General features: G+C 42.2%; 1 protein-coding gene across 44 annotated transcripts in view; it reads right to left on the bottom strand.

Moving 5' to 3' along the window:
- Positions 1-25866, bottom strand: part of WNK1 (WNK lysine deficient protein kinase 1) — a 128784-nt gene that overhangs the window by 18216 nt on the left and 84702 nt on the right. For 9 of the 44 annotated variants that reach the window (XM_042247675.2, XM_027968019.3, XM_027968018.3 and 6 more), the window contains exons 6-21: positions 25495-25714; positions 23860-24193; positions 22919-23106; positions 14955-15038; positions 8441-8590; positions 6813-7271; positions 5780-6058; positions 5586-5639; positions 5008-5105; positions 4754-4916; positions 4127-4243; positions 3645-3818; positions 3357-3414; positions 3102-3224; positions 1213-2615; positions 38-121 (exon numbers count right to left, since the gene is read on the bottom strand). In XM_042247675.2, the coding sequence (XP_042103609.1) occupies positions 38-121; positions 1213-2615; positions 3102-3224; positions 3357-3414; positions 3645-3818; positions 4127-4243; positions 4754-4916; positions 5008-5105; positions 5586-5639; positions 5780-6058; positions 6813-7271; positions 8441-8590; positions 14955-15038; positions 22919-23106; positions 23860-24193; positions 25495-25714 (3988 nt within the window). The remainder of the gene's footprint in view (positions 1-37; positions 122-1212; positions 2616-3101; positions 3225-3356; positions 3415-3644; positions 3819-4126; positions 4244-4753; positions 4917-5007; positions 5106-5585; positions 5640-5779; positions 6059-6812; positions 7272-8440; positions 8591-14954; positions 15039-22918; positions 23107-23859; positions 24194-25494; positions 25715-25866) is intronic. The other 35 variants (XM_027968023.3, XM_060413487.1, XM_027968026.3 and 32 more) reach the window with 24 other exon arrangements.

Here is a 25866-nt window from a genome sequence, read left to right as displayed (position 1 = left end):
GAAGGCACAGACAGAAATTTGCCAAGTTGCAGGGCACCTGAGTTAGTGAAGGTCCCGGAAAAGGTGGCAGCTGCTCGCTGGGCGGAGTACCAGCTGGAAGTTCAGTGCCCACGGGCAGCACCTACAGACAATGAAGGGAAATTCAAGTCCGTGAGACGCTGAGCAGAGAGAGCATACAGAGAGCAAACCGACTAATTCAAATGCAGAAGTGTAGGAACAGGATGCATCTGATTTAGGGAACTTTGTTGCCTGGGTTACACTCTGGTATCTACCGTAAATAAAGGACATTATAACCGTGGCGCTCTTAGAGGGGTTACCATGATATACCAATACAATGAACAGAACTCAGTAAAAGGCTATTCCCAAGAGAAAGCAGAGCAGATGAAGGCTGTTGGACATGAGGCACAGGCCAGGCCCTCGCAAGCTTGTCTGGCACAGTGTTATCAGGCCGTCTGAGGGCACAGCACAGTTCAGAAATAACCATGGGGCAGGTCTGAGAGCAAAAGGCATCAGAAATCTAATGCTATCACGGCATCTGTATGCTGCCTGAGTAAAGCCACTGTACTACCCCGCTGTACAAAGGATCTCACGCAGAAGGCCAGGCAAAAAGAGGGGGAAGCACACAACAGGAGAGACGCAGGCTTGCTATCTGGAGAAGAGCAGAGACTGAAGCAGAATGAGAGGAAGGCACCACAGCAGAACCAGCAGGCTCATTCTAGTAATCGTATCCTTAACACTGGATTCACCCCTCCTTCCGTCAAACTTACCACCCACTGCCAACTTTTTATAAACTCCAAATTGTGTGCCTATGGAACCTGAGCAAAGCAGAAAGCCTCACGCATTCTCACGGAAACAAAGACTGTACTGCTGTCCCCAGGCACGGTGCCAGCAGGAGCACCCCACACCCTGTGGGATGGGGGTTTCTTCAGCCTCAGTCTGCACCAATTCAGAAACAACGCCCGCATTTTACCTACTATCATTCTTAGAAAATCTTAGTTAATCCCAAATCCTGCCACATTTCAGAAGAGAAAAATCTCAGGTTCAATGAACATATATTCTAAAATCACCTTCAACTAATTTAATAAATATCTACTATAAGGAAGCCAAGCATCACTATAGCTATACTGCAAGGCTAAACTGAAAAAGTTTACTTCGGGGTGGGGGGTAGGGAAGAACAATATTTTCCCAACTATTTCAAAATAAGAATCTTACTGGAGGCTTAGTTAAAGGTGGCTTTGCTGGAGCAGTTTCAAGTTTCACTCCTGGCGCAGAGCTGACTGGCGTGGAAACTTGCCCAGGAGTGACCGTTGGTATAACTGACAAACCAGCTGCTCCTAAGGGCAGACTGGTTGGTGGCAAGCAAGTACTGGCAGTGGAAGTCAGAGGCTTGCTTGGTGCAACAGCAGTGGTTGGGAGGCCTGCTGTGACAGCGGTCTCCACAGTGAGCGAGCTCTCCAGCGAGATGGGGGCATGTTGGGCTCCAGAAGAGCCGTGCTCACTGAAGAGAGATCGCAGCTTTTCCTCCAAAGTTTTGATGTCGTCAATCCCGGGAGCTTTGGGTTGAGTGTCAGCATCTATCTCGGGACAGTGAGTGTGGGGCTGGTTGGGGAGCAGAGCGGGCTGAGGCTGACTATGAACCAGGGTCTGTTGCACAGCAGGCACGCTGACAACAGGCTGTACCAGGGGTGGAATACCGGGTACCTGGGGCAGTAGAGGTGTTGACATGGGTCCTGCCTGGGAGAGTACGGGAGTAGAGGTTACAACTGATGGGAGGACCAAAGGGTGAGCCGCAGCAGCAGGCTGAGAAACAGCACTGGACACTCCTGCTCCAGGGGCAGGAGAGGACGAGGTGGCAGGAAGGGACAGAGCCAGGCCAGTAGTGCTGCTATGGGCCGCCTTATCCAGTGCGTGGGCACTGACCAGCACTGTCTCCGCCAGAGCCGGGGCAGAGGTACTGCTGCTGAGAGCGAGGGACGGCGGTGCTGTGAGGCTGGGGCCCAGAGTGGCAGCGGGCATGGCTGTCAGCATGGCCACCCCGGTCGAGCTGCCTATTGAGGGCTGAGATGGCACAGGCGGAAGCTGAGCAGCAGAGGCAACAGCGCTGCCCACAGCAGAGGCTGGTGTCAGGGATGTGGGTGCAGAGGGGAAAGTGCCTGCACTGGAGGCCCCGCCGCCGGGGGTGGGAGCCTGCGCCGCCTGGGGCGCTGGTAGTGCCGAGAGAACTGCAGGGATGGTGACGCTGGGGGCCACGCTGGAAGGTGCCGGGGACTCAGACACAGCGGGTACAGGGAGACCACTGGGAGGCATCACACCTGTTCCAGGGGCCACTGTCACCTCAGCCTGAATGGCCGATGTGGCCACGTCACTAAGAGGGTGGCTCGGGGCAGGGGCTGACACTGAGGCTGCGGCTGCTGCAGCCGGGGCTCCAGGGGCGCTGCTCAGGGTGGGAGGCACTGCTGGAAACACGGGGCCTGTCTGACCAAAGTGGGGAGGGGCCGTACTCGGCCCTTCTGCCATCCGAGCGTGTCTAAGCTCAGAAAAGGCCTGCTGCAGGCTAAGGGATGAGGCAGAGTGAGACAAGTTCATTCCAGGGCCAGCAGATGTGGAAGCAGCAACTGCAAAGGAAAAGGAAAACTCAGATTCAGTCCGTTGTAAAAAGCCGGTTCAGAAGGGTGCCCTCACCTATTCTTGGGATTCTTAACGGTGCCACACACCCACAAGGTACACGAGCTCTCTCGAGCAGGTGTCAGCACGTGACAGGGGCGCTCAAGCAGAGTAGGCCATCTTGTATGAATATGTACTTCTGAAAGGGCACGGAGGGACCGCAAGCCATCCATGGTAGTGCTAAGTGGAGACACGCATGGTGCTGAACCCACGCAGCTCCAGTCATACAGGCTATGTCCAGTGTGGCCATCCTTCCGCGCCCGTTTGCTTAAATCCACTCTATTCATCATCTATTTCCCTTCTCCATATGTTTATCTCTTGGTTAGTCTCAATTTTCTACTCTTCTCTACTGTCTATGTCATCATTTGACCAAGCTTCCAATCTAGGAGGGAGAGACATGGGATTTATACATGTATGTGGGAGAAACAATTTCTTACCCGTATCTGAAATTTCAGTGAAAAGTTTTGATTCTCGTAATCGACTTTCTGGCACAGGACTTACTATAAACCGTCTTCCAGCAGAATGAACAACTTGAGTTAAAGAACTGGCAGGAACGCCTGCTTAAAAAGACACAAACCACTTAACTGTGCTATTATTACATACACAGTCACCAACACTTCAAAATTTCATCATCAGCGCACAACTTCTTAGGTAAAAGGTAAGAACAAACAGTAAGAAGAAAAGAAATTCACCTATCTGTTGTGGCATGGAAGATGCAGGAATTGGTTGTTTGAACTCTCCTTCCAATTTCTACAACAAACAAAAGGGATTAAATGTGTTCTCTAACTCAGTCTTAATGACCAAGCAAAGCAAATGGCCACATGCAAAGAGAATATAAATGCTGATCATCTCAGTTGCAGGTGTGATGTAGTATCACTGGACACTCGCAAAGTGTCAGACTAGACGGCTCAGACTCTGCAAGGCAAATACAGCATACGTTTACCGTAAACAGAGTTTCACCATGGGAATGATGAACCTACTTGGGCGCCTGAGAAGCCGTAGTCATCCTTGCCATGGAGACTCTCCAAGCTCTGGTCACCCTCTGGCTCCACACTGACATCCTCACTGAGCATCTCGTCAGCTTTCTCAATGATCTCCCGCACTTGCTCCACAAACGCATCTCTCTCCAGCGCCAGAATAAAGTCATTGTTCACCTGTAAGAGGAATGCGACGTCCACCTTTCGTACAGTGCTGGAGCTTTAGTCATCCCAGCACCACTTCTGCCCATCTGTTTAACACCCATACTGGATTTGATTACCATGTAAGTCGGTTCTTCAATACCTAGTTACACATGACCTAGAAAAAAACACTTCTAAATCACAGATTTGGTGTGCTAGTTAAATTCACACTGAAATAAATGTTACTGTCAAAATAGTTCACAGAATACTGCATATGCGCTTATGGCAGTGGATATAAAGATCAAGGACATAGGAAAAGTCTGGAACTCCAGACAGAGACGTACCATAATTGTGGCTATCTCCTCAGGGTTGTCACCATCTAAATCGAATTTGAATGTAACCATCTTCCGATTGTGAGTCTCTAACTGACATTCTACCACCCGATCTCCCTTATTTGAAACCTAAGAAGAAAAAAGAAAGGTACTTCATATCTCAGAACACTATACTCAGCTCTGGGACTGAATGTGACAGCTAACACAGGCCAAGCACTGCCTCTTATACTACTAGCAAGGAATCCTGAAGAAAATATCAGCCTTTCAGCTACTTATATACTTATGGAGAAGTAAATGGCACCCCACTCCAGTATTCTTGCCTGGAGAATCCCATGGACAGATGAGCATACTGGGCTATACAGGGGCGCAAAGAGTCGGATACAACTGTAGCAACTTAGCATGCACTTGTATACATCTTTCACTAAAGGGTCTGGAAGAAACGTAAGGTCTTTGTTCTACAAAGAAAACACTATTTTTTTCCTAAAAGGTAAGACAGTGCCTTCTCATAGAAATAGCAAATGTAACAATATCTGGGTGATTAAAAAAAAAGATCCTAAACTTTCATCAATATTCCCAAGCTTTATAAATATTTAAATGTTATTAATCAACTACGTGAAGCCAGAAGTCAGTAACACTTACATTGAGAATTCTCAGTTTTGGGCGGGAAGGCTTCTCATGACGAGAGCGGCTCCTTATAGACTTTCGATGCAGCCGCTTCGTTGTCCTGCCCTCGTGCCTCCCGCTGGACGAGGGGACGTTCTCGTTGCCATCACTCATGCCTGAAGCCACATCTGAATGTGCACTGCGAACACAATGTGCAGCTGTCGGTGAGATTTCAACCTTCCTTCTATTCCATCCTCCCATCAAGAACGGAGAACTGCCCTGTCACATACCTGTCTATAGAAGAGACCACCGTGGCTGGCTGGGCAGGCTGTGGCTGAGCCCCGGGAGCTGGCTCTGGAGGAGCCACCTGAGAGACGACCTGAGTGCTCTGTGAACAGAAAGGGAAATTCACACCTCGGCCATAAAGCAGTTTATTACTGACCATCCCCAACTAGCTAGTCTTTTTTTTCCTTACCCCTCCCCTAAGTCCTAAAAGCACTATAACTCTCAATTTCAGCATCTACAGACAGTCGTCTTAAAATTGCAAAGGAAATTTCTAAAGCTAGTCTCTGGTACAGACTGCATGGTGTGTCATCAGCCAGAGGAGCGGCTAGGTAGTGAGAAACTACAACCTGCCATGCAGCCAGCATCTCACCACAATGTGCAACAGGGCAGGCAGAGCAAAGTGCAGAAGACGGCTCAGAGCTCTCTCAGAGTGGGGCAGAAACAATCACTGGGAGCACAGCGGGGGAAGCTATTCTGGTGACTGCCCATGGCAGGAACTTGTGAAAGAAAGGGTTAAGAACGCTAGAGGGCCAGCTAGAGAAGTGAAGTGCTAACAAGGTTGTTCTTCTCAAAGTACACTCACTTCCCAACAGAACAGCCAGTGGCAACAAGGCCCCCACACTGGCATTTCATTCTGCTGTAAGAAAAAGTCGTTCACAAGTTAGTTTGAAATAGTTTCCAAATGAATCCTAAGCCAGGGAACCTATGTTTCTCCTTTGTCATTTCTATCCCATTGTGTGTATGCTTCAGATATAAACATGCAGGAACTCCATTTACCTCCAGAGCTGCTTGCTGGGAGGATGTGGTGGGGGCTTGTGCTAAGCTCACTGCCGGCTGGGACACCTGGACCTGTCCTCCTACACTGCCCACAGGAACCAAGAGACTGGATTCCACATAGGGCTGCACCATTGCAGGAAAGTAACCCGGGGCAGCCAGCGCCTCTGTCGGCATGGGAGGGGACAGGACTGCAGAAGGCAGGCACACAGAAGCTGCGCTGGAGGAGGGAGCAATGTTTGAGTCTCCTGGGTACTGTGATGGCAGTCGAGGTGGGAAGCCCTGTGACAGAAACGAGGAAGGGAAATTAGTGCAGGTTGGGTCATCAAATGAGCAAAACAGCAAGACATGCAAGGGAAGAAGAAAAAGAAAGGAAAGCACACAGCAAAGAAAAGTAGCCCAATCTCTAATAATTTAAAGATTTTCAAACGAAATGATTGACTGATTTTGATTTAGAGGACAGGACAGTACATAACTGAACTTTTAAACTGTGACTTAAAAAAAAATAATAATAAACTGCTACTTTTTTCCCCTTCTGGAGATCATTTTAAATAGGAAGAATAAACATAATTCCTCCAAGAAAAACCACCTACTTTCCAGGCAGTCCAACATGAAAATGCAAAAACTCTTGCAGGTATCAGTCATGGCAGTCACACAATGACTTGCTAGTGTTCTAAATCTAAACCCTAAAGGTTTCCATTGACACCATGTTGGCTATCCACCATTACTCCTCCCATAAAAAAAACGCAGCCTGATACAATCTACTGTTGAGTCATACCGAGCTCTCAGCTCACAGCGAATGTGGAGAGAGGCATTTTTCTCTCAAGGAGGGGTCTTGGAAAAGATGCAAATGAGTCAGACATCTCTACTGGGTCCTTGCTCAGATGTGGACTATTTTGGCATGTCTGGTTGAGAACAGCAACCTGTGTTATTGCTGGTTATTATGATATTCAGTTACTCGGTTTTTAAGTCCCCCGATGTTCTGTCATTACGACCAAACCCTCTGGGGCCCTTCATCTACCAGCCAGCACAATACCTGGTAGAGAATATCTCCAGGGGGAAGTGGCGCCTCGGCAGTCTGTCCAAGGCTGGCGGGGATCCCCATGGACTGAACTGCTGGCTGCAGGAGCTGTGGGTGAGCCTGACTCGGCAGCTGGGTCACAGGCTGCAGGAGGGCAGGAAGCTGACTAGGGACGACAGCAGGTGCCCCTGGGACGGCCGCTGCCGCAGCAGATGAAGCCAAGGTGAGCAGAGGCTGACTAACACCAGCTGCCATCGTGACGGGCAGGGGTGGGAAGCCTGGCTGAGCCACAGACACGTGAGGAGGAGCAGAGGGGAGCTGAGAGACGGGGTACTGGGGCAGTAAAGAGGGCGGGAGTGGCTGTCCCACAGGAAGGAAGTGAGCACCAGCATGGACGGGAACGACTGAGGGCTGTGTTGCAACTGGGATCTGAGGTTCGCCTTGGAGAGTTGGTACTGGCTGGGAAACTGGAAGCTGGGAAAGTAAAGAAAAACAAAACAGACAGACTTAAAAAAAAAAAAAGCAAGGCTGCCAAAAGCAAGACTTATTTATTAGCCAAAAAGAAAGAAAATTAAAACAAACACCAATCCCTGCATATATTAGTGTAAGTTAACGTGCCAACAGGATCAGGGAGAGGCAGCTGCAGACGGGCGGCTGATGGAGTGCTGCTGTTCTAAATCTGCGCTAGAAAATTCCACTCACACGTCACCATCAACAACAGAGAGCTCTTGCATAGGAAATATCTTCACATCCTGACTGAGGCATGTTTCTCAAGCCATAATCCACTGGTACATTTGCTGTCACTGAACTTACAACTGCTATTATATAATGGCTGAAATTCAAAGGACTTTCTCCTCAGTGAACTTATAGCTCATCCATATTGCTTCCACAGTTCTCATGTCCTACCCAGGCTTGTAAGAGTAGGTCTACAACCATCTTCCACTAATTGCAGGATGTAATCATGCCTTTCCACATGGTCACTTTAACATTTATGAAATTAAGATATACCTTACAATTAATGGTGCGTCAGTTTTCAGTGTTACCTAAAATAATGGTGCATTTTACAACTGACAGTCTCAGATGTGACAAAATATGACAGAAACAATACACTGTATCAAAATACAAGCACAAGCCCCAACCTTTAAGTTGAAAAAATGTCATTCAGAAAGGTGTTTATCTTCAACAAGGCTACTTTTCAAGTACTAGAAGGATTATTTAGAGAAAAAAAAAAACCCCACTCCATATAAGGTTTTTTTATGACTGTCAGAAGACAATGCGGGCAGGGAACAACACATAAGTCTATGTGAAAACACGGCATAACTGCAAACCTAGAACAGATACAACTGACAATTCTAGAAAATGTCATCACTGCAGCACCCTTATCAGTTCTACATCTGTCGAACTTCTATTAGGCTGATAAACCTAAAAACTGAACATTTTTGGATTACCACTGCTTTATAAACCCATTTATATTAATCAGTTCATATCTACAAAAGACACACCATGGACAGAGGAGCTGGCGGGCTGCAGTCTGAGCGACTGAACGGGAACAATGCACAGAAGTGATGTTCATTCCATTTAGCAGTTTTACCACCAGAGAAGCAGAAGTCATGCGGTGCTCCTTCCAGAAGTATGGCACTCACCTGTTTTCCCGCGGACACGTGTGGCAAGGCCTGCGGAGGTGGAGGCTGACTCATGGGCTGTGCAATCGCGGCCTCGCTGGGGGCCGATGTCTGAGGGAGCGGATACTGCGCCACCTGCTGAGAGGGGGCTGTTGGCTGCACTCCTTGCTGCTGAGAAGAAAACCATCATTCAGTTTTATTTCAAGTAGTTAACAGCATGTTTCTAAGGCAGGACATCTGCTTATCAGTGTCTGTAAGAGATGGCAATTTTAGTAATCAAGACATGCACAAAGTCAAACTCACCAATTTCCCTTTACACATCTTCATTTTTCCTCTGCTGCTCTGTGTGATGGGTCAACCAAGAACTAACCCATGTTTCCGAGTCTGAGTCACCACTGGTTCTTCACCTGACATGCTCCTTGCCCCAGGAGCAGCTCGGATATTTACAGACACCTCAGATCCAGGTTCAAACAGATGTTCTCTCCTCCAAATGCCCTCCCCTCTTTGCTCCCATTTCTTGATAGCAGCTCTCAATGTGGTTCGTATTATCTCTTTAGTCTAGTTTCTCAACTGTATAATTAATTTGCTTAAAGAACAGCTCTGACAACAGCTACAAGATAGAAGAAAAGCACTGAACTTTGAACTCTACCATAGACTAGTTCTGATACCTTTGTGATTGCTCATTTTACTACTAAAATGAGGTTTCTTTCTTTGAAAACAAGGGCACAATCACTCAATTCAGAGTGCAGCAAAGTGAACGACATGTGGGAATCCAGCACGTGCTGGACCCTCTGGTATAATACGTCTACACTCAATGCTGACATGTAACTGTACCCAAGTATTAAATTTTGCAGTAAAACTAATGGTCCCCTCTAGCTGAAACTCTGAACTTCACAGCTGACTTTCAAGATTCTCTAATACCTATCAGTAATTTAAAAATTAATTTTAAAATATAAAACAAACACCTGTTTGTAATAAAAATTTTAACCATTATATTACATTAATAGAGTTAAATGAAAACACCCAACCTCATTTCTCCAGATATAACCACAATTAGTAGTCCGGTGCACTTGCTTTATGGATTTTCTGCTATGCATAAGTGGTCACTTACACACATTGATTTAAAAAAAAAAAAAGCCCATTTTTATAAATACTATTCTCTGACCTACCATTTTCATTTATCTATGGTACCAATATCTTAATGATGAACGTTTGTTTGACTCAAAATTTTGTTACTTAAAATAATGCTATAAACAGTAACAGATGTCCTGATCCATACAACTAACTAGTTATTGCTGGTATAAAGATAAGCTATCTGTGTGTATGTGTTTGTATATATGTACCTAATTGAGATACAACTAACAGTAACAAAGATTTGATATATGTACACACTGCACAATGCTCACCACAGTAAGTCTAGTTAACATTCATCACCACATATAATCCATATTTTCTTGTGATGAGAAGTTTTACAATCTTCTCTTAGTGGCCTTCAAACATGTAATACAGCATTATCAACTTCAGTCATGATACTATACACTGCATTTCCGAGATTTTTGTTTTTATATTTATTATGCATCTGGACACCTCAATAAGCATCCTAGATTTTGTTAGGTAATATTTGTAAATAATATTTCTGTTCTCCATGATATTTCTTATTTCTGACTACACCAATTAAAACCTTCAAAAGAATTCTGAAATGTAATAGTAACAGTAATCATGCTTTACTATTTAATTATTTCTGATAATGTATCCTTATTAACTTTAAAAAACTAGGAACTAATGGCTGTTAAATTATAAAAAATTTATTTTCAGCAACTAAGATATATCATAAATACCCAACTATAAGGCAACTCTGAATATAAGACAATTATGCCCATTTTCCCACTAAAAATTAAAAAAGTAGAAAATGCTTTTGGTTAACTTGAATATATTGAAACTTTAAGGAATTCACATGGAAATATCTAAGTTACCTAAGCCATTAATTTACATAGCTAAGTAAGACTGTGCATTATATAAACAGACTAATTCAGAAATACTGCTTCCCTTGCCTCTTTCCAGTTCTTCACATGCACTACATCAGCATCTTTATCTTCAGGAGACCTACACTAGGAATGGTCTCACTTTTCTGGCACACAACACAGTACCTTTCCTTTAAGCTGTATCTTGAGGTGAAATTTGCAGTGCCAGCAGATTTGTCTGACATCTGTTTGGTTAATACTAGGATAGCTGTAGTGTTCTGCAGTTGCTTCACAGGAGTATATTCGTGTAACCTTTAAGTGATCTTTAAGTTATTTACAGTGAACCTGGAATAGTGAGGTTGTTCCCCTACGAATAAGATGTATGATGTCTCAGCTTATATAAAACCAACTCTGTTAGACATTGCCTACAAACATTCCCAACCATACACATACCATTTAAGGTCCTTACAGGCACATCTGTTCTCAACAGTTTTACTTTAGTCCATTCGTATTTTTTATGTTATTGTTCAAAACAAAGAGCAGTGAGAGCCCTCTGATATGCACGCTGGATCAAGGTCTGATTATCTGGTGGTCCCCTTTGTCATGAGGGGTAAATCTGAGGAAAACCTCCACCTTATATCTGTACGTATGATTTACCTCTCCCCTGACTTCCACCAGTGTGGAACCTTGCTTACATCAAGGTTTGGGCTTAATTAGCTCTTTTCAAAACTTACACCTTCACTTTTACCCGCTATGTTTTAGGCCATATGTGGGATCTTAGTTCCCTGACCAGGGATTGAACCCCTGTCCTGGTCTGCGTTGGGAGTGCTGAGTCCTCATCACTGGACTGCCAGGGAAACCCCAACTTATCTGTATTCTGGTTACACTGAAGCCAAGGTTTATTTGTTTGTCTCACAGCTGTCTACCTTTCTTCCTTCTACCTTACTTATACTGCTCCCTAGCCCACTCTTTTCTTTGGGCCTAGGCTCCTTATCCTTCATCTGAAATCTAACTCATAATCACAGTCCGGTTCAAAGGCTTTCATAACCTACTGATTTCCCCCTCTCTGCTCAGAAGAAATATAATTTCCTCCTTTCATGGAATCAGACTGCTTGGGTTTAAATATCCTCTCTGAGCAGCTGTGTACATCTGGGTAAAGCACTCAGCCTCTCCAGCTCTCGTCTCAGCTTTCCCATCTGTACAATGGAAATGATGGTACTTGGGAGGGTTCATGTAAGGACCAAATAAAAACCCAGGTAGAGTGCTTTGCACATTGTGTATAATGATACTATTATCTTCACTCCTTTTGTAGCAGCTGACATACATGTTTACCAGATGACTCAGGCTCCCTGAAACTAGCCTTCCACAGGCCATCTTGCTGTCCATCACTGTCCACTCAGCACATGGTTCTTCAGAGCATGAACTCAGTTTGGGGAAAAAACTATTTAATTAGTTGCTGTGTGTGTGTGGACTGTCAAAAATAAGCAGATTTATAGACATACTCTCACTCCTTGCTTAAAGTAATAGAGAGGCATGTATGCCAGTTAGCCCTTAAAGCATTTCCAGAAAAGTGGCACCTCTGAATAAGCCAGGAGTATATGGTGTGGTTTTTTTGCACAATCACCCTGGCTAATAATCAACACTTTAGCCAAACAAATATTGTTTTAGCATAACAGCTTGGTATCATCCTTTGCATAAAACTGCCTCATGAAACCAGTTCACATAACCTATACAGACTGTGTACTATCTGTCGGACAAGGGTGATTGAAAAAAAAAACACCAAAAACTCCTAAGCCTGAGTTGAACAGAAAGTAAGAAATACCTAAGACTCTATATGTGTTCTGCTGGATGAAATTATTAAGTCAGTAGGGGAGCTCATGACCTTTCTTGGCAGTAAAATACTGTTTTCCAGGAGAAAGCTATTTTTGGTACCACATTAGGACACAACATACCATTAGAAGAGATTCCTGAGGAAAACCTGAAAAGAAGCAAGCCTTATTCATTTTATTTCAGAAACACAGAAATAAAGAAAATTTTAGCTAAAGTTCATCTCTTTCCTTACACTAATAAAATTAGAGATATGGTTTCCTAAGGAGGCACTGGGCCCTGACAGTATGTGAAACATAAATCACAGCTAAAAAGAGACTCTAACTGAATAGCACAGAAGATTTACCATCTTTCTTTTCTATATATGGAATCCCAGAAGATAAAACTAACTACATGCAGCTTCTTGGGCACCTCTGCATAATCCTGAGTCCCTGTAGAACTTTAATAAAGGGGGGGTGGGGAACTACTGGAAGAAATCTTAGGTTCTGGTTTGTAACATTTCATTCTCTCTACCTATTGGCTCTGCAACCCTGGGAAAGTCAGTCCATACTGCACACATTCATGCAGACTGTGATTCTACTTAATTCATCCTATATTTAAAATTCAAGTGTCTGAAGAAAGCATCACTGAAACAGGCACTTTCATCTGTACTACAGAGATAGCCATTTAGTCACACCTTTTCCCAGAGAGTCAACCACCTAATTCCTTTCAACTGACAGGGTTTGCAGAGCTGCCCGCTTGACTGTGCACAGTCTTATCACTGCTACACTCAAGGGCTTCCTGCACTATCTGCTTCATTACATGCCTGAATATAAGACATCTAACAAATTCCTTTGAAAAGGAAAAAGAGCATACACTGAAACCTGTACATTTTACTGGTATTGGTAGGAACTTGGTACCAATGGCAGTGTCCATTCTCACCCAGCTTTATGGAACTTTAAATCTGTGTTCTTAGCAGAGGTTGTTAATATAATTAAACCTGTTAAGGGTGGCAAAAATGTCACTACTTGAATTTAACTATAATTACATACAGATTAAGATACTTGTCTGGAAGAAAGGGCAGGAGCAAGACAAAACAAGTTATTTCCAGCCCTTCCATTCTATAAGACAGAGATGTTGGTCACAGAGAAAATGGATTATGTAGGTACCTCAGAGATAATACAGATCACTGGTTCCAGATCACTGCAATATAATGACTATTACAATCAAGTGAGTCACATGAATTCTCTGGACTGAATTCCCCATGCACATATAAGTTATGCTTATACCTTACTGTAGTCTATTAAGTGTGAAATAGCAGTATGGCTAAAAACATAATGTACATATCTTAACTTAAAAATCCTTTATTGCTAACAGATGATCACCATCATCTGAGCCTTCAGGAAGTCATAATCTTTTTGCAATAGTAACAAAGATCACTGATCACAGATCACCATAATAGAGTAATAATGAAAAAGCTTGAATACTGTGGGCATTACCAAAATGTGACACAGAGACACAAAGTGAGCAAATGCTGTTGTAAAAGTGGTACCGACAGACTTGCCTGAAGCAGGGTTAACACAAACCTTCAATTTTTTGTTTAAAAAAAAAAAAAAAGTGGTACCTATGAAGCACAATAAAACAAGGTTTGGCTATATAGCCAAGTTAATCTTGTACAAAGAACACCTCATCTTAAGCCAGCATCACGACTACATGATCACATGCTGGATGATAAGCAGTCATTTGTAATGAGAATTAAAAACTTAAGCTTCAAAAATTAAGAAAAACAAGCCAATTCAGAATCTGGTGGTTTGAAAACACACTTTGTAGGGAACTTTCAACAATATAATTCATCGGGAAGTTTTTATGACACACGTAGTGACTATAAATTTTATTTGTAATGGATAATAAATATTCAGTTGTGCCCCTAAAGCATTATTTCCTTATAAATAACTACTGTTAACTAACAGCAATGATGATCTACAGATTCTTAATTTTAGAATCAGCAGTTTTGCTGTTGAATACTTCAGCTCTGTACCAATCTCTTGAGCTCTCTGAACCTTTGGGAACAAACTCCCCCAATCAGAAATTTAGAACATGTTATAAAAGTTTCTGAAAATGGTTCCTAGGCTTTCATTTGCTTTAGCATAAAATCTGATACCCCATCCCACAGATTAGAAATAATTAAAAAGGTGTGTAGAATCATTAGAGTCAAGCACAAGGAAAGCAATGGTAAAATGCTCATAAAAGGACAAATCATGAAATATACAGAAATAAAATTGATATTCTTTGTAGAGTTGATCCTTGAATAACATGGATTAGAATGGCACGGATTCACTTACACGTGAATTTCTTTCAGTACTATACAATTCAAGATATGAATCCATGGATATGTAACCATGAAGAGGGAAGACCTACTATAAAGTTACACACAGATTTTCAGCTGAACAGAAGGCCTGTGCCCCTAACCCCCCGTGTTGCTCAAGGGTCAACCACATTGTTAAAATAGCATAGAATCAATCATCTGTTTAAGAAGGCACATAAATCACTTCAGGAAAAATTCTTTTGAATTTCAATATATGTCTAATCTAATAGACTGTTCAAAAATACATTAAACGAAAGATTCTTTAAAATGTTACCGAAGACAAGAAATGTTATGTTTCTTGATTTTCCTTTCAAAAACTTAGCAAGCCACTTACATCAGGAACCCAATTCATGAAAGATGTAAACAGGGTTCTGGATAAAGCGCAGCAATGAGTTGCTCTCACCTGCTGAGAATGCTGCATGGGTTGGGAGGATGGAACCCCTGTTAAACTACTTGAAGATGGCTGACCCTGGCTCTGCCCCTGTGCCTGAAGGAAAGAAGTGAATACAAAAAATTAGAGCAGCCCAAAGGTACCCGCACACAGAGGTCAGGCTTCTGCAATAAACATATGAGTTCCTGCCTGAGCAAGATGAAATATTAGCTTGGTCAAGTATGGTGGGAGAGGTGGCTGGGGCAGGTTTTTAAAGAGAAGGGTAGAGAAGGATCGTATTATAGAACATACCGTGCAAAAACCACTGATGGTTAAAACCTATTCCACTGCTCAGGCTGTAATTTTTACCAAAATAGTAACATTCATAATAAAATTGTTACTGAAAATCAGGAAAAAAGTAACCAGACTATCAATGTGAAAAATCTATCTGAACAAAGAAAAGAGGGTATTTAAATAGATAATGTGACTTTGGTTCCTTTTGCTATTTCTTATAGTGATATAGTGACTTTTGTCAAAAAATGTAAAAAACAAAAACCTGTTACTATTAACTGCCAAGTACCTAGAGCAATGGTTCTCAACCAGGGCCACTCTGGGTGCCCCACACCCTTCCCAGGGACATTCGGCAATATCTGGATGTGTTTTTGGTTGGCACAGCTGGGAGATGTAGCTGCTCCTGGTATTTAGTGAGTAGAGGCCACAGATGCTGCTAACATCCAACAAATGCACAGAATAGCCCCCACAACTAAGAGTCACCTAATCTAAAATGTCAATAAGGGTGAATCTGAGGAACTCTCACCTAGAAGAGATCTCAAGTTAAACAAGAAGGTGAGAGTGAAAGAAGAACTTGACAGAGGTGAGTCATGAAGATGAGAAGCCCCACCTCTACTGTCTCATCTCAGTTCAGAGGCACTTCTTTGAAGCCTACTTGGATAGGACAGCCAATCCAACTGCATCTTAACCACCTGAGCATATATTCGTGCTGCCACCTTTCCTGTAGAGTACTTGATGTTTAAAATTTCATTTTGGAAGTTCACAGAGTGAAAGTGGCAGTGCACACATTCAGAGTAGAGCTGACAACCAGTGTGTTAACGTGAGCTTATCACACTGCATATGCACGCAGTACAAATTTTCAAGCTCTGGATCTTTCTGCTTCTTAGTACTGCTCTAGGTAACTAGTATTTGATGTATATTTTGGGGGATACTTCTGCCTCAGATGAGGGAAGACCATAGGAAGAAAGTATGAGGAACATATAGTATTTATGTAATAGTGAGATCATTTAAAACATCCAAATAACATCCTGAATACATGACTGCAAAGCTTCCTAATTAACTGCATGATCTCCTACACAGATTTTATAAGACTTACACATTTGACAAAATGTATCAAGGGAATATATAAAACAGTCAATACTGATTCCACTTCTTGAATCCTATTATGCCCATCATTTTGTCTTTAGTTGCAAGAGGCTGCATATGTTCACATACATTAACAGCATTTAATCTGTTGAGGAAAAAGCTAAGAACTGAGATATCTCATGTTCCTTACCTTGCAACATATATCACAAATTCTTAAGACAAAAGAAGCCCCATCACCCATACTAGATTCTAATTTAGTTACTAAAAATTAGAATTAGTCAATTTAATGGATTAACATTTTATCTGAACATATAATACATGGTGACTTATTGGATGCCACTTTAAAAAGGCATCTTCATTTGTTAAGATAAATTCCTAAGGTGTTTCCTGTCTTTTAAGATCCTTTCATACTAGTGGAAACTCTATATAATCCTAATACTATTAAAAAAAAAAATTCCCTATTTTCCATTCTTTTCATTTTAAGGGGAAAAAAAATGATCTCCTCCAAGTTTTAAAAACTAGCCATGTTTGTTTCTAGGGAGAAAGAAACATTTTACAGTACTGTTTGTAAATAATCAATGTCAACTTTATAGACACTAACATGTTCACAACTAATTGAAAACTCCATCCATTCTATTGAGCTGACCAAAAAGTTTGTTCGGGTTTTCACATACCATCATACAGGAAAACTCAAATGAACTTTCTGGCCAACCCAATATGTATGGACAGAAATAACTGATTTTGACAAGTAATTAAAATTCTAAGTTTTTCTTTTCTCCAAGGGTTTGTACACATTATAGGTCAATCAAGCAGCTGCAGTCTCATATTTTGGTCTTAAATACAAGTAGTTTAAAATTACCCTCCCCGATCAATGGAGAAACTCCACAATAAATTAAACAATATCCCTGATGAATGGAAAAGAGGGACAGAAAACTTAAATGTAACTGTCACAGCAGGGTAGTGCAAAAGAACCGTGAAGTTTTCCTATAACCTGTGGATGGAGTGCAGATCCTCCTGAAGAAAATGAGGCGGATAAAACCTGCGGAGAGGTGGCTCCTTGGGGGAAACAGAAGAAGAGTGGGGATTCTTGTAACACTGTCTGAGGCAGGCGGATAAAGGGTAATGAGACGTCAGAGCCAAAAGGAGCAGCTGCTCCCCCTGTAGGGGGAGGTGACTGAAATTCACTGGGGTCTGAAGAAGTGACCTGGGAGGAATCACTGGAGTACTCTGGGCTTCCTATGGGCCAGGTCTGTCCGGTGGGCTCCACCACAGAGATGGTCAACTCTGGGGCCTGGGGCGCCTGCTGTTCTTCAGTCACAGGCTGCAGGCGGCTATGTAATCCTGCAGGTTGAGGAGGTGGTTCTTCCTGGTTCGAGTCCACAGCAACCTGCCGATTTCGGTAAATGCGGTGAGGTAAAACTCCTCCCCCTCCTTCTCCTGAAGAGGAGCTTGGAGTATGAACGTGAAACTCAAATACACAACTGCTTCTGCTCTCGTTGTTATGAGTTAACACAGCAGGTGCAGAATGAGGAACAAAGACAGGGTGAAACTTCAAGCGTGTGGCATCTGTACTGACAGGTGCAGAAACGCTAGACTGGGGAGAGCCTGGGCTCAGTCCCGAATCTAATCTTACATTCTGGAGGTGTCCTACCAGGAAAGCCTGTCCCGATGGAAATTCAAAGACAGAACTGGAGGTGGGGCCCCCGTGCACTGGCTTCTGCTCAGGTGTCTGCTTCACAGGACTTGACAGGACTGGTGAGCTGTATGGAAAACCCTCAAACTGTTCTGCCACCTGGGCCTGGTAATGTACCCCGGCTAGATACACTGCTTCCGGAGGGAGGAAGTAGTGAGCTTCTTCTGGAAGCACCAGTCCAGCTCTGTAGTCACTGTAATCTGGAGCTGGCTCGAACACAGGATGGGCCTGCACCTCACACAGCTCCCCAGCTCTACTGGCTGCAGTGCCCCACATGACTACAGTCTCTGGAGTCCAGTTAGGTGGGCTGCCACCAGGTGGAAGAAGACTCTGGCCGACAGTCCTCAGCAGGGGTTGGAACTGGTGAGTTTGGGCTTCCAAGAAGGAGGTGCTCTTACGCCGCTGGGCAATGGCCACCTTCGGTGGACAGGTGGGAGGTGGTGAAAAAGAAACTGGACGTTCATGAATAGTTGGGAAAAATATCTGTGATTCTGGGTATGTTGGGGTCCCCCCACGCGGATGCGCCATGGACTGAGGCTGTATCAACATGAATAAGACAAGTAATTCATACATTCATATGTGAAATTACATCAGACATGCACATCTGGGCAGCTCTGTGTAACCCTACAAAATGGTTACACCAAATTTATAATTAATAAAGAAATACAATGCTTTTGGAAATTATGTGCATAGTAAAAACCCATTAAATACATCCAGGGTCAATAAAACTATTCTGTGGGGATCTTTGCATTAGATAGGAGCTGCTTTTCCACAACGCTCCCCTCCTCAAAGGAAATGAAGAATTTAACCTTCCAAGTGACTATTCTGCTTTTACCCACAAGTAACATGCTCACCTATGACTGTACCAAATCTTCCTACCCTGAAGCCTTACTGTCTTCTGCTATGTTAAGAGGCTCCACGGTTCATTTCTGATTAACTACTGTCATGTCTTCTAACTAGAAATCAGAAGAGATTCCTGGTGGCTAGTGAAAGATACACAGCTTGGCTAGTGACCATCATGTCTTTCCCTGTCTGCCCCAAATCGTATGCAGTGAGTTTTACTACATGAAGCAGGTTACAGATGCCAAGCCACTGAACGCCCACTTTTCTGATGCCAGTTTAAAGGTCAACTAATTTGCCATTCAAATCAGGTGAAAAGGGTAATGTAAATAGCCAACTTGATTTGACAGCATTTTTTGGTCACAGAAGCAGTTCTAGGTTAACAATCTAAAAATGAGAATTCTACCCTGTCAAATGCAAATGGTACACACTGTAATAATTCACTTTCACAGGCCCCTTTTTTAAAGGGTAGATCAGTTTCACTCTTTCAATAGGAAAGATCCTATCAAAATCGCAAAACGGCTCCATTATTACTTCTTCACAACAGTTAAAAGGAGGTTTCTATTTTGAATCAGAATGCTCTGGTTTATTGTTGTTTATTCAAGAGTATTCAGAGGCCATAAAGACACTATACAGTAAAATCACTCTCCTAGGTACAAATCTGAAGGTTTTGGGATTCCTAGATCAGAATGCTAACCAAATCCTCTATCTGGAAAAGCAGCAGCAAAGTCCCACATATCTACAGACATTAATGGGGCCAAAGCAAACTGCATATATTTTATGCGCATCTAACGTACTGCATTAGAGTCAAGGTCCATTATCCAATCTAAAAAAAAAAAAAACTTGCCAAGAGGGAACATTATGTGGCCTTTTAGTTTGTTGATCCCTCATTTTGAATAGGTAACAAATTAAAAGCAACTTTCTCTCTTCAATTATTCCTCACTGACTATGGGAAAAAATGGACTCAAGCAGCATTATCAGTATCTCTCTGGAACAAAGCAAAAACATATTTCGGTAATTTTTGATTAAGAGAAAGTTTGCTTTCGAAAAAGCCAACGAGTTTAAAATTAAATAATACACATACTCTGGTAAAATATGAAAATGCAAGGAGTTGAATACACTGGCGGGGGATAGGAGACTATGCTGCTCAAAGACTGCTATGTGCCCAGGGTGTCATAAGCATTCTTCTCTGATTACCTCCTTGCTTTTCTCCCCATTACAGCCTTATAACAAATTACAGGAAAAACCTATTTCCTAAAAGCGTACTATATTACTAAGTTCAGTCCTGTTTTTTAATCGTTATTACAACTCCTGATGCCTGGATGTATTCATTGGTGATAAATGTTCATCTGTCAGGAAGTTGATGTTACATACAGCACTGACAAAGAGGGAAGGCAGGCTGGAGCGTCGGCACTCGCGCTGAGAGGCAGAGTACATAGGCAGGACCCTCTCCAATGCTTTAGAAAGCTTTTCGGCAAAAGTCTCCTCGGGGGCAGTCCGGAGGAGGGAAGGAGAAAGAGGTGCGGACAGCACTGGTGGTGGGGTGGAAGGAGCACCGGGAGAGATGCGGGGCAGAGAGGGGGCAGCAGCAAGATGGGGGACACAAACCGACATGCTACGGCCACGACGAGGCTAAACAGAAAACAAACACACGTGAAAAACACAGCACTCTGAAAACAAAACAACAAAATGTACAATGGTCACAGGGCACAGCTGACATAAAAGAAATGTTCCATCCTCCCCCCATTCCACCAAGTCATTTTCTGAGGAGACAGAATTCCACAAAGCACACTTGGCAGACCATACTATTCTCTCTACACTGTTGGTCAAGCACAGGTTTTTTAAAATTAACCACCAAAATAATGATCAAGTACCTTCCTAAACATTCTGAAATAACATTAATTGTTATGAGTGTATGAATAAGAATGACCGACTGAGGCAGCAGAACAGACTGGGAAAACAATGAGTACTGGCTGTAGTCTCTGCAAACTTGTTAATAAATTCTGTCAGTTTAATGCATATTATAAGATGCAGAAGATCTTAAGACTGGATTGCTCTGCTGGAGCTCTGGGAACCTCAGACATACAAGATTTCTAAGTCCTATTTTAGAAGGCAGTAGACAAAAAGTTGTTGGCTGATAGAATAGTTTATCACATTTGCCTATCTGTCTATAAAGCTTAAAGTCATATTCCAGGAAAAGCATTAGCTTTCTAGACATAATTCATAATAGGTACAGGAAATAATCTGTATTTTTACTAAAGTAGTCAATGGAAAAATATCTAAACTGTGAATCTCTAAAGAATAACGTTAAAATTTTTTTCAGCCACATCAGAGGTTCAATTTTGGTTTAAAAGTTTAAAGCACCTTAATATAAAGGTTTCAGTATAGCTACAAAGCAGCAAATCTAAAGCTCTAAGGCTGTCCTGAGCATGTCTGTTATTTCCTTTTAGAAACTGTGAACTGTTTAATTAATTACATTTTTCCCCACTCTTGCTTCTCTTGTATTTTTAAATTTTACTTGTAATTGATATGCTATTGCAAGCCATGGTAAATACTTTCTGGAATTAGGACTGATTATAAAAGCTTTGAAAAATCCTCAACATTTAGTAATTCTTCATGATACTTTCATGGAATATTATCATTAAAAGGCAGGGAGTTTGCCTTTTTTCATTTCATTAATGGTGTGCTTTTAGAACATTAATAAATATAGCTATATTTGTGGCTAAATATTTAGCATCTTCATAAACGGTCAGTCCTTTTCCATTTCTAAAATAGAGACCCAAAGTTCATATCCTGTGATGCAGGAAGCCAAGAGATTAGAAAGTTTTTTAAAAATCTATAGTTATGATGAGCCAGAAGAAATCAACAAGAGTAGAAACTGGTAAGAAATGCTGACAAATAATATTTGTTACACCACAGAAATACACTTGTACAGTCTGTATAAAGCTCTTCTACCCTACCTACTTATTTTAAAGGTCAGAGAAGTACATTGCTACTACAACTGGAAGTTTTCTTTCTGTAACTGTGGCCATTCATCTTAAGATGTAGCCAATGCAGAACTAACTAATGGACTCTAAAACAAGCAAACATCTTTTATTCCAGCTGTAGGGTAAGAGACCAGAATGAGAAGTATTTTCTTACCAGGGAAAGAGTTTCATTCAATGAAGAACAAGACTTCCACAAATTCAGATTAAAAGTTCGTGAGACAGAGGGGCAATCAATCTGCCTAAAGATCTCACTAAACAACAGCACTGTAGTGACCAGTTATTCTCAATTCCATCCTGAGGCAGAAGATGCATCTTGTTTACTTCTGAAGACTTCATGGAAGGTTTACCAAAGAAATGGGGTATTATCTACTGGTCTAGTTGAACATTCTCTGTATGAGAAGCAAGAGTGGCTAACATAAAACATGGGTAATAATGTGTGTGTGTATGTATATATATGCATAGGTACAAATGTACAATATATACATCAGGATATAACTGCTACAAATTGAATCTGAAAATAAATCAGTCATAAAACAGATACCAAAATAAAGGGAAGAAGCAAATGAACATATACTGGGGAAAGAACTTGTATCCAACACAGACTTTAAGGCAAGAACACGCATAGCAACTGATGATTAAACACAAGCGCTAAATTAAATGGTCATTCCTTTTCTCTGGTGTACTCACATGCAGCAGTCTATAATGGTTTGAAGGTCTTACCTGTGTTTCACACAATAAGACATCTTACAGAAAATACTTAGTAATTCTTTCAAGTAACTTTTGAAAAACTCTCCTTGTCCCCCACCCACATTTGTATGTCTAACTTACACTGCTTTGAACAGTTTCAACTTTAAAGTGCTAGAGAGCATTCTCTTTAATCAAATGCTGATTAGTTTAAATCTTGTGAACAGTGTCTTCACAGAGTAATGCATGTATCCCACCCTGCCTGCACCACTCTGATGGCACTTTAATAAATAACCTGCCTCCTCTGGAAAGGCACCACCTGTACTTTTCACTTTGGACTCATGCTGTCACTCATTCAGTGGCAGAGTGTGCCCTGAACATGTTACAGGCGTGCGCGCTCTTGCGCAGTTACTCACCAAACTTGAGGGTGGATATACCGCATGGGGCTGAGCCTGTGCTTGGACAACAGACGCTGTGTGCCCTGGGAGGGCGCCAGTGGAAGGTGCCTGCTCATGCTGGGACCCGTACGAAACTGTCTGTTGGCTGCTAACTCGAGATTCCGTGAAGACAGACGACCCCTGACCACTGTCAACTGTCCCGTCAGCTGAAGGAGAAGTTGCCAAAATACAAGACAGAGAGACAAATCGTGAAAAGGAGATTCACGTTTTCCCATCACAAACCCCTGATTTTAGAGTTAATTGGTCTTATCTTTGCACAGACCTGAACTAAATGAAGAATGACTAGTTTTACTAAGTAGATTTCTATGTTTAATGGAGGAATCCATAAAGTTTCATCTTATAAAAAAAAATCCCCTGGCCATCACAGAATTTACCACCTGACGAACAAGGGGGAATAAAACAGAACGTTGTTAACAGGCCTGACATTTTTGACACAGCTTCCAAAGTCTTAACCGTGGAAACCAGCGGGCTCTAAGTATTAAGATGGCTCGATTAGTAACTAGTGGCCTCATTAATTTCTAGTTTATACGTTATTCAGCTTTGCTAAAAGAGCTGAATCAGATTAACAGGTTCAATATTAAGTAGCTAAGATAAATGTTACATTTCACTATTAATTTAAGAAACTGTAAAAGGTAGGAATCTACAAATAGAACATCCAAGATGCTGGAACCTGCAGAATTTCTCACATCCTAATCCCATTTCCTCACTGTCCCATTCTTCTATGCTATTAGCTGTGAACGTAAGAACCAGAAGGAAAAGGAGATAGCAACCATTTCAAACCTCTTGTTTATGTTAGATTCACAATTCAAAACCAAGAAGCCAGTGCAAAACAATGACCAGGAAGACAGAGCGTTAGCTAAGAGCGTGCCTGGCAGCCTCACTGGGCCCCTGATACTCACATATCACAGACACACCAGGCTGCTGGTACTGCAGCTGCTGATGCTGGTCAGCCTCAGGCTCCTCTGGCTCTACCTGCGTGGAGACGGACGCAGACGCAGCAGAGGCAGCGGGTCCACCAGTGCTGGTGGCAGGGGGCTGCTGGACTCCGGCCTGGGCAGTGCTGGGCTGCTGCTCCACCTGCTGCTTGAGGCTGCTCTCCTCCTGCTTTCTTTTTTCTTGCTCCTCCCGCACTAATTGACGCTGTTCTCGTTTTCTCTTAATTAACGACACTCTATCTTTGATGGCTTTCGCCATGGTCTTGTGATCACCTTCACAGACATACCCAGAATCTACCTATAGGATGAAAGGGTACATCAGGAAGCAGCAGGATAGCAAAAGAAAACAAACCAAACACAAACAACAGTCTTCTGGGAAAGGAAAACAGAGAAGGAGAGGGAGAAAGAACTGTCCGAGGACTGACCTTAACCAAACAGTGAAACTACTGGTCTGCACTAAGCACTTGCCCACCATTTTTGCAGATACTCATGGAGTGGATGCATATTATCTTTATACAAACTCATGAAGTACATATACCTTCACTAATTATAACAAATCAACAGGGAACCTAAGCATCCAAGTAGTAAAACCAAAAGGCTCATTTTATCATACTCAATTTCCCACTCACATGTAACCATCAATATGAACCTGTGTTGCTTTTACTTCTTTTCACTAGAAAGAAAGAAAAGAAAGTGAAGTCGCCCAGTTGTGTCCGACTCTTTGCGACCCCATGGACTGCAGTCCACCAGGCTTCTCCATCCATGGAATCTTCTAGGCAAGAGTACTGGAGTGGGTTGCCATTTCCTTCTCCAGGAGATCTTCCTGACACAGGGATCGAACCCGGGTCTCTAGCACTGTGCGCAGACACTTTACCGTCTTTTCACTAGACAACCACTTAACCAAACAAAACAACTGTGGTAAATATATGAAAGTTAAAAATAAAAACTCAAATAATATAAAAACCTGACAGTTAAAATTAAGTACCTCTCTCATGCTGACCCCTTCTCAGATGTTAGGTACTGAATGGCTCTGACACATTCGGGCAGAAACCATTTTTATCTCTGCGCAGTAAATGGCTATTAAGGCACCATGGAAAGCCTAAGCTTGGCAAAGCGTTTCCTTGAAAATGACTGGCCAAAAGCTGCCTACTAACGATCGATCATGAAAATTTCCTTTGAAGTAAAAACAATGTGTGATCTGCTTATTGAGTTTATTACCCAGATGACTGACCAAAGGCTAATGTATCAGTATGCAGAAACAATTTTTTATTACTAAATAGGTTACACTAATTACAAGTCAGTCAACCTTACAGACTTTGAAAATGACTTCAAAATGTCCTCCAATTCATTCCCTCTCTGTATATCTGCCTGCCTGCCTGTCTGTCCATCCATCTATCTACTATACATATCTATGCATATACATGTCTTCTAAAATAAGAATAAATCTTGGGACCATTAACGTAATTTTATATCAACAGGATATGTCATACACACTGCTTCATAAACTGCTTTTCTGCTCAATAGTATCAACGTATATCAATAGTATCAATGTATATAAATCAACATAAAATTTAAATGGCTTGATCAGTGTTAATTTACCATTTCTTGAGCAACGTCTTCTGGCACATCTTTCTCCAAGTCAAAGGAAAACTCGATAGCTTCATTGTCTTTGTATTTCCCCTTTAGTTTCTTAATATCTTCAATACGTAGCCATAATTTAATGGCTATCTTTTCTCCATCATCTTCTTCTGCTAATTCTACCCGTACCCCTGTTTCCTCTTGGAAGAAGGCATGGTTCAAAAGGTCTTTGATAGAGTATCTTCAAAAGAGAAGGGAAAGAAACAAAAAACAGAACGCCATTAGATTTAAAAGATACTTCTCAAATATGTTATGTTTAGAATAATGAAAAAGGACTACAAAAAGAAGAACAGGAATTTTCTAATTCATTTCTACACTGCTTCATTTAAGCAG

The sequence above is a fragment of the Ovis aries genome, chromosome 3, assembly GCF_016772045.2.
Source record: "Ovis aries strain OAR_USU_Benz2616 breed Rambouillet chromosome 3, ARS-UI_Ramb_v3.0, whole genome shotgun sequence".
NCBI classification, from domain to species: Eukaryota; Metazoa; Chordata; class Mammalia; order Artiodactyla; family Bovidae; genus Ovis; species Ovis aries.
This window is presented reverse-complemented; position numbering and strand designations above follow the sequence as displayed.